The sequence below is a fragment of the Gymnodraco acuticeps genome, unplaced genomic scaffold (assembly GCF_902827175.1).
Source record: "Gymnodraco acuticeps unplaced genomic scaffold, fGymAcu1.1, whole genome shotgun sequence".
NCBI classification, from domain to species: domain Eukaryota; kingdom Metazoa; phylum Chordata; class Actinopteri; order Perciformes; family Bathydraconidae; genus Gymnodraco; species Gymnodraco acuticeps.
In genome coordinates, this window is record NW_022990311.1 from 100,918 (window position 1) to 119,674 (window position 18,757).

The window sequence follows — 18,757 nt, forward strand, 5'->3', positions numbered from 1 at the left end:
GTTCCCGGATTCCACTCATGTTGGTGCTCATCCAACCCCTGCATTCCATTATTTCATCATAACGGTTTAACAAGACAAGATACACAGCCATGCTTCTGACTCTGTGAGGCTGCACTGTACACAGTGTTGCTTTGAGCTAAATGCTAACCTAAGTAAGCTAACAAGCCATAAGGAAATTGCTAGCTTGCTTACTTTTAGCAGATTTAATTGTTTACATGTTCACCCTAAAAGCTTGAAACATATACTTTCCGTCCTTACTAATATTTTTCAATCTAGTGTTGAAGATATTTGCTTTACATTACATTGCATTTAGCTGACGCTTTTATCCAAAGCGACTTACAATAAGTACATTCGACCAGGAAGACACAACCTTGAAGAAAACAGAATCATATAAGGTTTCATAGAGCCAAACATTTCAAGTGCTACTCAAGTAGCACTTGAAATGTTTGGTCCTTTATTAGTATATAAGTGCTTTGTTAATAAATCTATCGCTCGAAGTGGAGTCGAAAGAGATGTAGTTTGCCTTCTCTCTAATATAATGGAACTAGATGGTGCTTCACATTTTGCGCCACAAATGACATTTGAGTAGTAATGTGTGGTTCAAGAAATCATTCCCCTTTACTCAGCATACTCCACAGAGCTTATTGTGAGCAGTATGATCTAGGAACTATTTTGTTTATACCAAACCACACCTGTGAATGAGTGAGCATGAGCATCTACACCAGGGGTGCCCAACCAGTCGATCGCGATCGACCGGTCGATCACAGGAAGATTCCCAGTCGATCGCGAGATGTGTCTAAAAATAGAACAACAATATTCTGTTTTATCGTTAATGTCCTATAACATAATCTTCCTGTGCCAGAATAATGCACTTGAACGCATCAAAGCTTTGTGATTGGCCGGCGTGACCCCATGTGTCGGGCGTGGCTGGTGGGCAGTGGGCACTAGTTGACGTTGTCCGTGTCAACAGGAGTGACAGTCCGCACACACACAAGACCGCAATTATGGCAGAAGCAAACAGCCCAAAATATATAATTTTCACTCCGAGTGGGAGGATGATTATTTTTGTATCTATTCCAATTCAAAGTCCATCTGTCTCATCTGCAATGCGAGCGTGGCTTTATCGAAGAAGGGTAATTTAGGAGCGGCATTTCAAAACAGTGCACAAACGCTACGAGACGGAATTCCCTCCTAATTCTGCCCTACGCTCCAAAAGGGGAGGGGCCTGAAAGGACAGCTAAATGCACAGCAGTCCATTTCACCAGGCCCAACAACAAGAGCAAGGCTGCTACCAGAGCATCTTATCGTGTCAGTCACGTTCTAGCGAAACACATGAAGTCTTTCAAAGACGGCGAAGTTGTGAAAGAAGCATTCCTGGAGGCTGCGACGCGCTTTATGGGGACAGTAAAAATAACAGAAGCATTTCAACAGGTTTTTGATATAATAAAAACTAAAGTTAGATACCGTTATTAATCAGCTGTAAGTTTTAGTTTGTTTGAACTTATTCATTATAATTATTGTACAAAAGGGTATAAGAATGCAAACTTAAATTGATTATAGTCTATTATCAATTCAGGTTAAGAAACTAGTGTTGCTTGCATCCTATTTTAAGGCATTTATTTTTATAATCTACTAAAATGCAACAAATAAGGGTTTGATTCTATTAATTTTGTCTTTCAGCAGATTCCTGAGTAGCTTCAGATCTGAGTTGTCTTATTAGGAAGCCTCATTTATACTTTTGTAGCAACACTATTTTTATATAATGGCAAAGAAAGGGTTCAGAGTCTTTTCTTTTTCCCTGTGTCATATGTGGCAGCACTGTTCAATGTTTCTTGAAAACATTACCCACTGTAGTGACGTGTGAATAAACTCCAACTCTGTATCAACAACACTGTTGTGTAACTTCAGTTAAATACTACTATGTGAAAGAGGTAAGATAAAGGATCTGCAGTATTTTATGAAGTATTAATCGTACAAAGGTCAGTTTTATACAAGTAGAAGTGTGTATTTACCTGGTAGTAGGCTGTCAGTAATGGCTACGCCTTCTCTATTTGGACTGGTAGATTCTCGGCAGACTGGCAACTTTAAAAGTAGCTCTCGGTTCAAAAAAGGTTGGGCACCCCTGGTCTACACCATGAGTAGATGCATGTTCTTTTCTGCACGATGGTATGGTTAGTAGGGTTGTAACGGTTCACAGAATTCATGGTCCGGTACGTACCTCGGTTTGGGGGTCACGGTTCGGTACGGGTTCGGTACAACAAGAAAAAGCAAAAAAAAGTCCCAAATGCATAAATCCAGGTTTGTTGTTATTTATTTTTTAACAGTAGTGCAAGTTTCAGTATAACAATAAGGAACTCTAACATTTTTGAATAATTAACTGTATTAAACAGTTAAAAACAAACCACAAACAGTACCACACACACTCAGATGGCCATATTATCTATAATGGCTGATGTCAAACAAAAAGGTTTCATCAAGCTGTAAAACTAAAAAGAATGTCTTGAAAAAGGAAAATATTACATAATAAATTATAAGAAAGTGTTTCAAGGGCGCATAGCAATTGAAATATATATAATAGTTGCGCTGACAGGTCCACACACTGCTTCCCCGCAGCAAGGCTCCCCCGTCCTCCTGTTGACAGTTCACGAGCGTCGAGCTCCTCACCGAGTTGAAGTTCGATGATTTACAGAAGACAAAAATTCACACGCAACACATTTCAAATAGTACATGATTGGATTGACAAATTCATATAAATGAATTTGGTGTTTTTTGTCATTTTTATTTAACCAAAGATTCCTCAAACTGTGTAAGCAAAATTGGCTGAGAAATACTGCACACTGATTATTTTACTAGTAACCTTGAAACAAGGTTGATATAGTAATGCAAATGATATTCAACAACAGATTTAAATAGCAAAATCTTATCAAATCATAATCAGTTCTTAAATTGCTTCCTCTTTTGTTGTGCTTTACATTTTTAGTTTTGAGCATTATTTAGCACCTCATCTTCACACAGGAAGTGGTGTCTTTGTATCTTTCTAACTATATACTTGATTACTCTACACCAGGGGTGCCCACACTTTTTTGGCTTGTGAGCTACTTTTGAAATGACCAGCTCACCAAGGTCTACCAACCAAAAATAAAATCCCAAATTGCAAGGGGCTGAATAACACGTTTTATTTATACATGGGATAACTACAACAACTCTATTTGGGTTCTTGAATAGAAACAAATACATGAATACATCAAACTAAAAAGGCATGTTAACCTCTCTCTCTCTATTTCTCTATCTCTCTCTCTCTATTTCTCCCTGTTAAGAAACTCATAACAAGCAGGCTAAGAAACCACTCTCCATGGTCCTGAAATCTTAAAGATAAAACACAAATATAAGTACAAGGAATACAGTAAAGTAGAACACTCAACTTGACACCAGACTCAAATGGGTCATATGAACAGTCTCTCAAAGTTATAATGAAATATACAGGGGTGCACATAACTTTTTTAGTGAGTTACTCAGATGAGTACCAGGAGACAGCGTTTGGTCCTCCTCAGTGTCTCCTTCACTGTCCTCTATTTACACTTCTTGCATGCTAGATGATGAAGATGCACCTCCATGTCTCTTTTTAAGCCTCCGATTTCCTGAGGCCAAGTTTTAGGATCATATTAGGGGTGGGCGATATGACGATATTAGGTCTCCACGATATGCCTTTTCAGAGATATCATATCTATCGTGATAGTGCACCCGGGTAGGATTTTCAAAATAATTGTACAGCCACCATGGCCTGCGTGCCCCTGGTACTGTTAAAATCTCGAAGTTGCTTTAAAAGTGTCAGAACAGTGGTTTCTGAACTGCATTATGCTGCGTTCACAACGGACGCAATGCGAATATTCTCACCCTAACCGCTGGAGTTTCACTGCGGCTGTCAGCTGTGTTTACTCCTGTCATTCAAACAGGACGCACTGGAGAGGGGGCGGGGCTTATATCCATGTAAATACTGTGGTGGAAACCAACTACGACCAAATTAACCTATTTTATCGTGATTTAATTGTAATGCACGTTTCAAAATGATGCCGAAGTAACTACATACTGATAACGGTTAGTAAAAACACAAGCTGTCTAGTCAGGATTCAGACAGTATTGCACTTCATTTATTGTCTTGGTTGATTCTGTTGGCTTATATTTTATTTTATCAATAAGGTATTTATATTGTTTTTCTCCTTTGAAACAGATGTTCAGTTATGTTAAAGTCTTTGATTGCACTTCAAGTCTAAAGTTTACATTTTAATTGTTTGGCACTGACTTTTCCTCATTGATGTTTTATGTTTTACTTAGTTATGTTTTACTCTCCTTTTCATGTTTATTGATGTTACATCACTGCTAGTGCTACCTAAAACAGAAAGGGAATTTTTATACTGAGAAACTGTGCCTTGAATATTTTATTTTATTTAGCAAGAGAGTGCACTTGGTGAAGAAACCAGTGTTAACGTTTGTTGTAGGGTGTAGGCCTACCTACTTGAACACTGAGGAAGCCATATCAAAATTCCTGTTGAATTGTTCATTCAGGGATTCACTGCAGAATTAAAACCAGCTTGAAATGGTATTTTGGTCTGTTACTCCTTTTTATTTGAGTTTGTGTTACCTTGTAGGTGGTTGTACTGTTAAGTAACTTGAAAAATAACCATAATAACTGACATGAAAAAATATCGTGATAAATATCGTCTATCGTGATACTGCTTGAAAAATATCGTGATATTATATTTTTCAATATCGCCCACCCCTAGATCATATACTAGGAAATTATCACATGACTTCATATCTGATTTCAGATGTGGGAAGTTACTAAGTACACTTATTCAAGTACTGTACTGAAGTGCAATAATTTGAGATATTTGTACTTTACTTGACTTTGATGCTACTTTGTACTTCTACTCCACTACAGTTCAAAGGTAAATGGTGTACTTTTCCTCCACTACATATATTTAATCCCTTTAGTTACTTCACAGATGTGGATGAATGATGTGAAATATAATCAAGTGTTAACTCAGACTTTAGTTCCACCTGGAGTAAATCCACTAGCTACCCTGCAGTATACAAAGTCATTCAAACTAGCTGCACCTTTACCAGCTTTGAGAACACTTTCATGATCAATCATTATAAAACACATCATATATATTATTCTGAAATGGACCAATCTGCACAACGACTACTTTTATTTTTGGTACTTTAACTATATTTTGATAATACTTTTCTAATTTTACTTGAGTAACATTTTGAATGCAAGACTTTTACTGTAACAGAGTATTCCTACACAAGATCTGAGTACTTCTTCCACCCCTGTCTGATTTCAAACTCTTCCATTAACACCCTGAGTAAGTTTGAAACTGTGTTTCACTCTACTTTGGTGTAAATCAAACTGCAGCAGCTTGCCCACAGAGTGTGAACGTTGTGATCAGCTGATTTTGCGCAGTTCTCCAGTGTGTGCACGAGGCACAGAATGTGCACAGGGGAGTCTCCCACTGCAGCCAGTTGGCGGAGTTTTGGCACAATTCAGTTGTTCATACCGACGTTAACCCTGCCTGTGCACACGGTGAACAACTCTGTTGTCCAGTGATCTAAGCCTCTGCCTCCTGTAAAGCTTCACAGGTCCGTCGGTTATATCCTGCGCGGCTCGCCCAGCTCCAGTTCAATCAGTCATAGAAAGTCCGAAGATTTTTTGCAGGGAGAGAAACGGCAACGTAGCTGCTTAATGTCTTTGTTTTTTTTGACATGTTTACTCCATTGAGTGTTGACAAGAAACACGTGTAGACGAAATATTTGTTTTGTTTTGAGGTACGCAAAGGCACGTAGTGACACACCAGGCGCGCTGTGGCTACCAGGCGCGCTGTGGCTGCCAGGCGCAATGCAAACATGTCTACTTGAGCAGGTCTCCCTTGAAAAAGAGATCAATGATCTCAAGGGATAGACCTGGATAAATAAAGGCTTGAAATTAAATTAAATGAATGTTGGTGTTCCTTGCTTGAAAATGTTGAAAAACAGATTTGGATATGGCCTGTTGAGGCATCTGGGTCTTTGTATGGACAGTGGACTGTTGTTTTAAGGAGGGTTTTTTTGCCTGTGGGACAATGTGTGCTCATATTTATTTATTTATTTATTTATTTATATATATATATATATATATATATATATATATATATATATATATATGAGAGATCTATTTTCCAGCCTGAGTCTATTTAATTTATTGTTTTGGTTGTGTGTGATTTAATTTATTTAATTTATTTGTTTTATTTATTATATATCATTTATATATTTTAATATTATTTCACATTTCATTTGGAATGTTCAATACAAATTCATGTTTGAAAGGATATACTTGAGTTATTATTATATATGATCATTCTCAGTGGTCTAAAATGGTCTTACAATATTATCGTTTATCGCAATAATTTCCAGGAAAATGTATCGTCCAACAAAATTAATTATCGTGACAGGCCTAACCCTGAGCATATTAAAAACTAATGCATTACCTACTGTTATATCACCATTAACATCTGTTGTTTTCCTCCACAGGTGGACTATGAGAGTGAGGAAGAGGACAAAGGCGAAGAGGATATAGAGGACCAGGACCAGGATGAGGAGCAGGAAGAGGGGGAGGAGGAGGCAGAAGGTGAGTCGGAGGAGTCCCAGCCCGAATCTGGTAGAGTGACATCAGAGAGGAGGAAGAAAAAAATATCAAAACGACTTGAAGAGGAAGAAGAGGACCCCTTGGATCTGATGAGGATTAACTACCTGTTCTGCAGTCCAACCGGCCATCGAGAGATACAGCTACGATGCTGAGAGCGAGCTGTGGTGTGAGGTGAGTCCATCACACAGCTGATTCAGAAGATTTGACATGGCTGCTCTTTAGCATTTAGATGTTTTATTAGTTTGTGTAGCCAAAGCAGCATATAGATTGTTCTCTGAACTCATACAAGTGTGGTTCTGTTAACATTACTTTTTATTGATCTAAAGCGACTTACATACATGAACATGCCCTAAAGTGGGCTAAGTATCTTGCACAAGAGGACACTTGGACTGTTGAATGAGGGGGTATGATTGAACCACTAACCCACTGATTGGTAGCCCAGCCGCTAAGTAAGACTCAAAATGTTGCGTAATTTCTCAACTCTTCACATAATATATTGGTAAGGTAAAATATGTTGTGTCACGGCCACTTAGTGACACTTATTACTAGCAGGGTTCGTACGGGTGCTTGAAATCCTTGAAAATGCTTGAAATTTGACGTGGTGTTTTCAAGGTTGTGAAAGTGCTTGAATTTTGGGAATGGTGCTTGAAATTGAGATAAAGTGCTTGAAAATGTAAATGCTTTACTTTTACAATAAATTGCTGTCTGACTGAATAGTTCGCTTTTTAGATTAAAAGAAAATAATTGCTTCGCTTCTAAAACAGCTCCGCTGCGTCCTTCCCGCGTTATGCGCGCGACCTGCAAGTGTTTGTGTTACGTGTGACCTGGGCATTCTGATGAGTGATAGATGACTGTGCCAGGAGGTTGCCGTTTCAACGAGCGTTGGCTAGCAGAAGACAAATACAAGCCATGGCTAAGACGAGGGTCAAGCCCACGAGTAGCCTCCTGCAAAGTTTGCAAAAATAACGATGGGAGAGTCTGCGCTGACGAGCCACATGAAAGGTACGCCGTAGTAGAGCATTTTAGATTAGGCTAACGTCGCATGTTACGTTTGTTTAAGCTAACGTTAGCAAGCTGAATAGCGAACTCGATTGAGGTATAATAATAATTGCAGGGGACAATCATTTCAGAGGAGCGTACCTATGTTATGTGCGTTACAGTCGCCATCCTGTGGTGTTCAGAGGATGAAGCACTCACGGCATTTCGTGTTATAGTCACGAAATATAATCTATTGATTCGAAACAGAGCGATTTTGAAAGCAATGTATTTCTACTGGTAGTATGTTTCGTGCCTAAACCAAATGTGACTTGCTCTCTCGAAATCAGTCACATTGACCCGAAGACACATTTTCGTTTGTATTACTGGTCTGGGGGAAGCTCGCGAGTGTGTGTGTGTGTGTATTTTTGCGTTTGTGTACCGGGGAAACACTCACAAGAAACACCGGCTGTTGTTATTCTTGCTGTGACGTTACATTAGTCCGTTCTCCGCTTGTAATTATGCCGAAGCTTCAAAGTTGTATTTATCATCTGAATTTGCCGAAACAAGTTTAATATTCTGAAAGCCAATACTTTGTTTATTTGAAAACATGAAAACAAACTCTCTTTTATATAAAATTGAAGTATTATACAAGTAAAACTACATGTTGCTTTAATCCCATGTAATTGTAGAATGAACACAGTCTTCCTTTGAAGATGTCTAAGTCAGGTGTCTTGAGTAGTCAGCATTACCTACAAATCATTGTACACATTTGTAAATATTATTTTCCACTTGTTACCATTGTGAGGCTATTTCTATGCAGCTCTGCGTGATTTTGTGGCTACAATTCAGACTAATACGCTACTAGAGGTGGAATAAGTACTCAGATCTTGTACTTGAGTAAAAGTACAAGTACTCAGATCTTGTACTTGAGTAAAAGTAGAAGTACTCAGATCTTGTACTTGAGTAAAAGTAGAAGTACCAGAGTGTAGGAATACTCTGTTACAGTAAAAGTCCTGCATTCAAAATGTTCCTCAAGTAAAAGTAGAAAAGTATTCTCATCAAAATATAGTGAAAGTAGCGACAGTAAAAGTAGTCGTTGTGCAGATTGGTCCATTTCAGAATAATATATATGGTGTGTTTTATAATGATTGATCATGAAAGTGTTCTCAAAGCTGGTAAAGGTGCAGCTAGTTTGAATGACTTTGTATACTGCAGGGTAGCTTGTGGATTTACTCCAGGTGGAACTAAAGTCTGATTTAACACTTGATTAGATTTCACATCATTCATCCACATCTGTGAAGTAACTAAAGGTATTAAATACATGTAGTGGAGGAAAAGTACACCATTTACCTCTGACTTATGTTTACTGCTAACCTAAAAGTACCTCAAAAATAGTAATCAATAATGTATTGAAAAGTTATTTGGCTGATTGTTTTATATTGGCTCAGACAGGTTATATGGGAGGCCCAGTCTACGTACAGATACCTAATTTTGAAATATTAAACTTAGTTTTCTTTTCTTTAATTTTTCATCCTCGTGTAGAATGCTATCACGAAACACACATTTGGTTGTTTATAGCATAAAGAACATCTGATTCAATGTGAGGTAGGGAAATAATCATTTGAGTATGTGTATATAAATATGTAATTTACAACAGCTGTAAGATGCTTGAAAAGATGGAAAATGCACCTTGAAAATGCTTGAAAAGTGCTTGAATTTGACTTTGGAAAAGGTGTAAGAACCCTGTACTAGAGATGGGAATGATTAATCGAATATTCGAAATTATTCAGGTATTTGAATATGAGTTATTAATATTTTTATTAATTTTTTTTTTTTTGGGAGGGATGCCTAAGTTGATTACATATTATCAAATTGAATAATAAAAACGAATAATAAATAATAAAACGATAATAATAAATAATAATAATAAACGAAATATGTGTTTTATTTTTGATGTTTTGAGGTTACCAAAGGCGCGTAGTGACACAATTGACGTTACGCAATTCAGATTTTTGCCGCGCATGCGTACCTGCGTACCAGTTATGTGCACCCCTGGCTATGACCCTTTATGGTTCCCACAGTTCAAACTGCAAAAAAATGTAGATTAGAGAAGTGCAAATTGCGACACGGTGTTGTCTTTCTCAGAATGTACTTCTATTTCTCTTTAACACACAGTTCTGTGTGATTTTGGTTACATTTCCTGTCTGTATTCAAGCTAACATGAAACGCGTGTGGTTCAGAAAAATAAATTCAGTAGGCTTCCTGTCTTTCAGTTCAGTAAATGGGCCTATTGTGCCTTTTGCAGTTTCATCTTTCCTGTAGTGTGGTTTATAGGTTTTTGAAACTGCATTCAGCCATGTCAGTGACATTTTGTACAATATTTTTACTGAAAAATGAGCATCATTCTGCTGTTATTAACTTGTATTGAGTTTAGTTAATTGATTTACAGATAGTTGAAAAAAACCTACAGTAGGCCTCTAATAAAAAAATATATATTCATTGCGTAATGTATTGTTTGTTTATACCTGCGTAGATGATCATGTCAGTAGATGTGCTGATTTTAAAGCAAACTGGCAGGCAGCTGAAGCAGCATTAGCACATAGCTTCCTGTGCTTTGTAGGACACATTCAAATCTCCTTATCGAGTATGCAGTTGTACATTTGCTGAGAGGACCTCTTTATTAGAGGGTCATTTGACAGTTGTGAAGAACTATCTGCAGTGTAAATGCTGCTTCTGAGGACCAAATGTATCTGTAATGTAACTCCATGTGTGTAGTCAAAATATCAACAGCTCTTTAAAGGGTTATTGTTTTAAACCCTTCTGCCCCTCGTTCACAGGTGGACCTGGTGCTGCCGGTGAGCAAGGTGCACTTTGACCTCACTTCAGTCCTGTCAACACTGGCTCAGAACGCCGTCATCATGGAAACCAAAGGCCTGACGCGCTGCCTGCTTAGTGAAGTCACCACGAAGACGGGAGAGAAAGAGACGCTCTTCAACACGGAAGGCATCAACATGCACGAGCTGTTCAAGCACAGCGATGTACGTAGGACGTTTACACTTCTCCTTTGTAACATGAAAGCAAAAACACATTAGCACATTATATGATCAGTCTGAGTTCACTTCTTTCTGGCACTTTGCAGCTCTTTCATCCATGTTGATTCCCCTTATCACTAATGTGTAAATAATGACGAAGCACAGAGTTAACTTATTCAGTCACTTGATGAATAACTTGATGGGATATGGGTGAGATTGGCCCGTCAGACAATATCTTACTGAAATGTCTTGTAGGCATGGCCGTATCTACCATTGAGGTCACCGAGGTCCGGACCTCGGTAATATTTTTACGAGCCGTGTTTACAAAACTTGTGAAATAATTGCACTAAACGGGGTTCTTTGTAGTACTTCCATTTACTGACGATGGGGGCGCTGCATAACTACGTAGCCTTGATTAAAGCAAACAGAAGAAGACGACATTCATCAACAAACCACCGCAGCCCGGACTTGTACCGGTGTCGGTACCATATGTGTTCGGGGTACCATATGTGTTCGGGTGCCGTCTCTTACCAATGACGTCACGCATTGTACGCATTGTGATTGGCTGTACAGTAATTTACCCAGGGGTGCTCGGGGGCAAATCACATCTACCGTATGGGGCGGGCCATTCTGCACATGCGTTAAATGCGTTAAATATTTGAATGCAATTAATTCAAAAATTAATTACCGACTGTAAGGGTTGGGTTACCGCCGTTAACGTGATAATTTTGACAGCATTAATATATATATATATATATATATATATATATATATATATATATATATATATATATTAGTGCTGTCAAAATTATCGCGTTAACGGCGGTAATTAATTTTTTTGAATTAATTGCATTCAAATATTTAACGCATTTAACGCATGCGCAGAATGGCCCGCCCCATACATCCCACCAGTGGCAGCGCCAGGGTATACTGGGGTAGGCTACAGCCATACCAAGAAATGGCTTGGCCCCACCATGAAAAATGATGTTAAAGTAAGCAAAATAAAGTCTGCCAACGCGCGCCGAGAATTGCACAGACAGCAGTTAGTAAGATTGATTTCAGCAGCCACTTGTCTGGAAATACCGAAGACTAGAAACGGTTTTGAAAACTTTTGTCAGGTAGTGATCGTCTTCTCAATAGAACATCTTTGATAATGTCTTCTGGCCAATCTGGCCCGTGGTGTTGTTGCAGGAAGTCCCGACGGAGAATACTTTTGCTGTAGTACAGGGGTGCACATAACTGGTACGCAGGTTATGTGCGTAATCTGAAATGCGTACCGTCACTTGTGTCACAAAGCGCATTTGCGTACCGACGTACTTGTGAAGCTTTTCCAGAAGGCGGTTAGATCACCGGACGACAGAGTCGGTCTCCGTGTGCACAGACAGGGCTGCTGTTAACGTCGGTCTGTACAACGGAATTGTGCCAAAACTACGCCAACCGGCTGCGGAGGGAGACTCCCCCCACTTCACTGGAGAACTGCGCTAAAACTGCTGATCACAACGTTGATAGAAATCAACACGTAATGAAATAAGCCCCCACGGTTTGATGATTGATAGGTGCTGTCTTTCATTTTGACACACAGAACAATGTTATAATAAACATACATACATACATGTATGTTAAATGGATATATCCGCCTTCTTTCATTTATCTTTCCATTCCCACAACAATATACATAAATAAATGGCATATTTTGGACATAGTTCGAATGGTGATTAATCATGATTAATACATTTTTAAGCTGTGATTAATCTGATAAAAAAAAATTGTATCGTAATCGTTTGACAGCCCTAATAATATATATATATATATATATATATATATATATCTATATATATCTATATCAATGGTCTTAATTTACAATAGGCATAATTGTAAAACAACATACATCTATTGCAGTTATGATGTTATAGTAACATACAATTGTATAAGACACCATTTGCTTACATCTTGTTCTCTTTGAGAATCAAACTAAACAGATTTAAATGACAAAAATAATGCAAACAAACAAGTGAATTAACTAAATTGCTGAATTGCTTTTAATTCACTGGCAGGAGCGACAAGTGAGGAGGAGAGAGTAATGAACAGGAAGAAGACAGAGAGACTTAAAGGTCCCATGTCATGCTTTTCTGGTTAGTACCTGTCCCCTTGTGTGTTATGAAGGTTTTTATGCATGTAAACGGTCTGCAGAGTCAAAACCCTCAAAGTACACCATGTAGCGAGTAAAACTCTAAAACAGAAAATACTTCCCCAAAACGCTCGTTGGAGATACGTCACTGTCCATTTGATTATTCCGGGTACGCATGATGTCAACCGTACCCGGAACGAAATGGACCAATCCGTGGAGCCGTTACGTTACATCCGCGGAGCCGTTACGTTAAGCCCCCGCTGATTGGTCCAAATTGACCAATCCACGGACTTCCTCACACACACACTCAGTGCAAGCAGCTCTGCTGATTTCTCCTCCCTGGCTGCAGGCTGATAACAGACAGTTGGGATCGCGGCGAAATTCTCTCTGCAGACCCATTCTCTCTGCAGACCCATTCTCTCTGCAGACCCATTCTCTCTGCAGACCCATTCTCTCTGCAGACCCATTCTCACAGCGTTTATCAACCTTTTTCTTACTCAATATCAAGCCACACTTATTGTTTTTACTTCGACTGTGACTTTGTGTGTGCTCAGGATGAGTTTCGCTGTGTATCGCTAAACAAGGAAACAACACCTCCACGGAGCTTAGCGAGATTCACAACGTCCCGACCAATCAGAGCACACTGTGCTCACAGGGAGGGTGGGGGCTGGAGCTATTGGAGCTACAACGAGCCGTTAAAGGCAGAGAGTGAAATTCAGTGAATACACGTAGATTACAGAGATGCTGTATGAGAAACCAATGTGAGTTTGGAAAATTGCACAATATAAATCTATTCTAGTAGACCTCAACAATGGAATTATGATCAGTGGAAATGGCCATGACATGGGACCTTTAATAAGATGGAAGAGAGGCTGCAGGTTATGGAAAGGAGAGAGACATGGAAAATGAATGTTGACAATGTTTTGTGATCATGTTAGCCTCTTCTGCATGTCCAGATCATTAATAGTAACAATCAACTGATTCTTGTGTATTACAATTTCAAAAATAATTTATGCTGACATGGTTTGAAATCAATATATTATCCAATGTGTGACCCCCCACAGGACTTAAAAAGCACCTAACTAGATCATGAAAATCCCAAAAACCTCGGGGGGTATCCCCCGAACCCCCCTAACATGTTTGGACCTCGGTATTTAGGAAATCCTGGATACGGCTCTGCTTATAGGTATATGAAATAATCTCATAAAATGGCTTTATTTGCTTTTTTTGACTGCAGATAACAGTTTGTGATTTTCGCCACATAAAGTCAAAGTTGGAAAAAAGTGGAGTTTATTTCAATTGAAATTGCTTTTAAGTTTGTTGTACTCTTAACATTTCCTGACAGGAGTCACAGGTACCTACACATATTTCATATTTCTCCCATTACGTTTTTATCAGTTACATTACATTACATTGCATTTATCTGACGCTTAATAAGTGCATTCGACCATGAAGACACAACCTTGAAGAAAACAGAATCATATACACTGAACAAAAATATAAATGCAACACTTTTGTTTTTGCTCCCATTTTTCATGAGATGAACTCAAAGATCTAAAACATTTTCTATATACACAAAATAACCATTTCTCTCAAATATTGTTCACAAATCTGAAAGAATCTGTGATAGTGAGCACTTCTCCTTTGCCGAGATAATCCATCCCACCTCACAGGTGTGGCATATCAAGATGCTGATTAGACAGCATGATTATTGCACAGGTGTGCCTTAGGCTGGCCACAATAAAAGGCCACTCTGAAACGTGCAGTTTTGCTTTATTGGGGGGGTCTGGGGGGGTCCGAAAACCAGTCAGTATCTGGTGTGACCACCATTTGCCTCACGCAGTGCAACACATCTCCTTCGCATAGAGTTGATCAGGTTGTTGATTGTGGCCTGTGGAATGTTGTTGGTCCACTCCTCTTCAATGGCTGACACACATAGGCGGCGCGTGAGGCTCAGGTTTGGGAAGGCTAAATAACTTGTTTTACCTGACGCTGCCCGCCTCCGGCGTCTATAGAAAAGAGATCAACTCAGTGTGCGGAGTTTAAATCTCTCAAGTCATATTACAGGATAAAGGAAATACAGTTTAAACTGCCGTATGCAGAGAAGACGCCGACGTGTCGCACTTATCATTCATATTACATCATCAATCAGATCATCGATCATATAATATCATAATATATCATATATTTCCTTATCTGAGTCAGCTTCTCCAGCCGTGCAACACTTACAGTGTCACATACTGTATGCAAAAGTATTATTTTAAGCAACACATTATGTTGACGAAACACTCGAGTCAAATGTAGTTAAAGTCAGATCCACTCGTGTCTTAGATGGGGCAGTGATATCATAAAACTATACGCTTTCAAACACTAGGCCTAGTTATTTTTTAACCAGTTGTTCTGTATTCTCCTTGCAGGTGCAACTCTGTGGCTTGTATCCTGGATTATATGTTTAAGTCATGGATGTTTAAAGCTCATATTTGTCTAATATTAGTTTACTTTTCATTAATGAAGTATGACGCTGCGCTGTCAGTACACTTGTCCCTGTTTGTGATTGGTCAAATGTAGCTAACCCCGCCCCCGTGAACGCGCTCTCAGCTGGTGAGAGAAACCCTGGCTTGATTTACCGAGTTGATAACCAGCGTCGTAGGACCGCTTAGCGAGATCTCGTTTGTTAGTTTGTTGTTGTTAGTTTGTTTGTTACTCAAACATATCTAGGGTATGTTGAACTGGCTTCGTAGTACAGGGCACAGGTGGCTAGCAGCGCTAATGTCAAAGACACAGACATTATACATTATATTTGTATTTTACCAGGATGCAGTGACACAAATATTTGGGAAGGCTTAGCCTTCCCTAGCCTACAGCACCCGCCGCCCCTGCTGACACATGAACAGGAATGGAGGAAAATACACATGATTATAGCATGAGGGGCTAAAAAACTAAATAAAATAAAACACCAGCGATACTTGGCTCAATCAGAGTAGGATTTGCCTCCTCTTTGCCTCCCTCTTTGCCTCCCTCTTTGCCTCCAATGTCTTTGTCAGTCTTCGTCTGTCTGACGCTCCAGGAAAGAGCTACCTAAAATGGACGCCTGATTGCTGAGTTCTCACAGCTGTGGGGCCATGCCCCTCTGATTAGTTAACTCTCTACAGCTGATGGGCGACAGCAGAGTGTCCCTGCCTATATTGTAATGCAGGGTTGAGAGGCGTGACCCACTGAGACCTGTGTAACAGGTTCAGTTGAGCAGATCTGAGATTTAAAATCTCTCAAAAGCGCAGTTTTAGCTACAATAACTACAGAACAATTATACAGAGTAGAATCAATGAAACAGAGAAGTCTATTTAAACAAGAATATAACTTACAGTGGTTGCTGCGTCAATAGGTAGTGTCGTCACCCGGTCTAGATGCACACTGCACACACACAGTTAAAATGTTAATTTGAAGAGAGTATTATAGATCTACAGTTAGGTTGGTGATCTGTAATAAAATTCATTTAAATTCAACACATCTCTAACCAGGTTTGAACTAATCATAATTCCAAACAAGATATACATTTAATGTCTCTTTTCTAAAGATCTTTTAATTTAGTAAATACATTTTTTCCAGATGTTCCCTTTTGCACATGTAGAATAGATAGGTTAAAGATAGAGAAGTTTTGTCAAGAAAACACATTTTTTTTATTTGTCAGGATCATTTATCTGTTTCAGTACTGATCTAATAAGTACTGCTCCACTACCCGATGTTCTAAAAAATACTAGAAGCTTTGCTAACATCCAAAAATATGTACCTTGTGATGGGAGTGCATGGAGAGATCAAAAAACACCTGTCTTACAAAGATGAACAAATAACAAACATTATGCTGGCAAAACATTAGTGTTCACCTATTCTTAAATCAGAGAGAGAGCTTTTACTTAAACTGGAGAGAAATCTATTTAAATAATATTGAGAAAATTGGGGGAAACAATTCTGTTGAGTCATGATGTGAATCATGTATATCTTGGTAGTTCACAAAACAGAGATATTTGTTCATTTGGATAATAACACAAATGCAGTGACTTACTAATTAAAGACTGTAAGGGTTGGGTTACCAGCTCAATAAATATTATTACAAGTGTTACGACATAGCACATATTTTTTTAAATCATACTTTTGTTATAATCCCAATTTATTTTATATTTCTCTCTCCAGATCTTGGACATCAACAGACTCTACTCCAATCAGGTCCACGCCATGGCTCAGACCTACGGGATCGAAGTGGCTCTGAAGGTCATAGAGAAGGAGATCAAAGACGTCTTTGCTGTCTATGGTACACACACGCAAATACGCACACACACAAACGCATACGCAAATACATGCACACACATGCACGCACACACACACACAGTATACCTGCCTATAGTAAACTTAAAGGGGACCTATCATGCAAAATGCACTCTTGTACGTCTTTTATACATGAATATGTGTCCCCGGTGTGTCAGGGAACTCACCAAGTGTCAGAAAATACAACCCTCTCTCTTTTCCTCTATACCCAAATCTCTAAAAACGGGGCTGCAACGGATCTGATACAGATCCAGATTTGAATTATTTTCTACTTCACAAAAGTGGTGCTCCGCTTAGTGGTCAATTCTCCACCTATCAGGGGAAAGAGAGGTTGGGCCATGGCCGGCCATTGCCGCTGGAAAGCGCTGGAGACACTGTAGTACATATGCCAGGCCTGTAATGGCGCGTTTCCACTGTAGGCCTCGCTCGGTTTGGTTAGGCCTTATTAGGCCCGGCTCACTTTAATGCTGCGCTTCCATTACAGTTTAGGAACTGGGGCAGTTACTATAGTAACGCAGTGTAGGCGGAGCCGTGACGTCATCTTCAATGAGCGCCCCAAAAAACAACACAGCCATTAGCTCTTAGCACTCAGAGCTCCTCATATCTGTTCAGAAACTAGACAAAAGTTAAACAAGTACAAACCACAGACTGCCTGTGTCATGGCGAATACAGTCGCTGGTTTATTTATGTCTGTATAGGCCGTTGTTGTGAGTGTGGACGGTCGGAGCATATATAACGTTAGCTTAGCCAAGCTCCATTTAGAAAACACGCATTTTAAAAGGGTTTTTTCGTCTGCCGACTGTCTGCAGACTTGTCAAAGCATTAATTCATGGTTTTTACTAACCGGTATCAGTATGTTGTTACTTCGGCATCATTTTGAAACGTGTATTATAATTAATTCACGGTAAAATATGTTCATCTTGTTGTAGTTGTAGCCCCCTTGCCAGCGATTCTCTCTCTAGTTTAGCATACTCAGCCCGACTCAGCCTGGTTGTTCCTGGCCCTAGAACCACGATTTAGTCGGGCCAGAAAAAAGGTGAAAAAGTAGCCCCGGGCCAAAACTAGGCCAAGTGGAAACGCAACCAAAAACGGGCCCCGCACGGCTCGGCACGCTTAAAGCGAGCTACCCGCTGCAGTGGAAACGCGCCATAAGTGACGCTGTAGTCTGCCACAAAAGCAGCGAAGAAGACTTCCCTTGCATGGTTGCCATGGTTGCCCTTCTGTTTATTCTCCGCTGTGGCTCTTTTTCTCCCTCCCCGAGGCAAGCGTTTGCACCTCCTGCTTTAAAACAAATGAATAATGACTCTATATAATCATATGTAAGGGATAATGTGCAGCGACGCGGTCATTATGGGGAAAAGAACACCGACAGGCTGATCAGAAGCCTGACGCGAAGCGGAGGGATCTAGATCGGCATGAAGGTGTTATTTATAATGACCAAGTCGCTGCACATTATCCCACTTATTACATGGCCACATTCTCAACAAAGTAACAATATGACTCCCAATATTAATTGAAATGCTTTTATGGATTTAGAAAATGATTTTATTTAGTTAAAAAATAGTTGTATGTATTGATTTAAATTGACATGCATCCGCTAAGAAAAATAGTCCG

The 18,757-nt window shown here is 39.4% G+C and overlaps 1 protein-coding gene across 1 annotated transcript in view; it reads left to right on the plus strand.

Moving 5' to 3' along the window:
- polr1a (RNA polymerase I subunit A) overlaps window positions 1-18,757 on the plus strand; it is a 100,618-nt gene that overhangs the window by 72,416 nt on the left and 9,445 nt on the right. Inside the window, 4 exon segments of the mRNA XM_034222800.1 lie at window positions 6,571-6,807; window positions 6,809-6,856; window positions 10,501-10,701; window positions 17,012-17,129. Of these exon segments, the coding sequence (XP_034078691.1) occupies window positions 6,571-6,807; window positions 6,809-6,856; window positions 10,501-10,701; window positions 17,012-17,129 (604 nt within the window).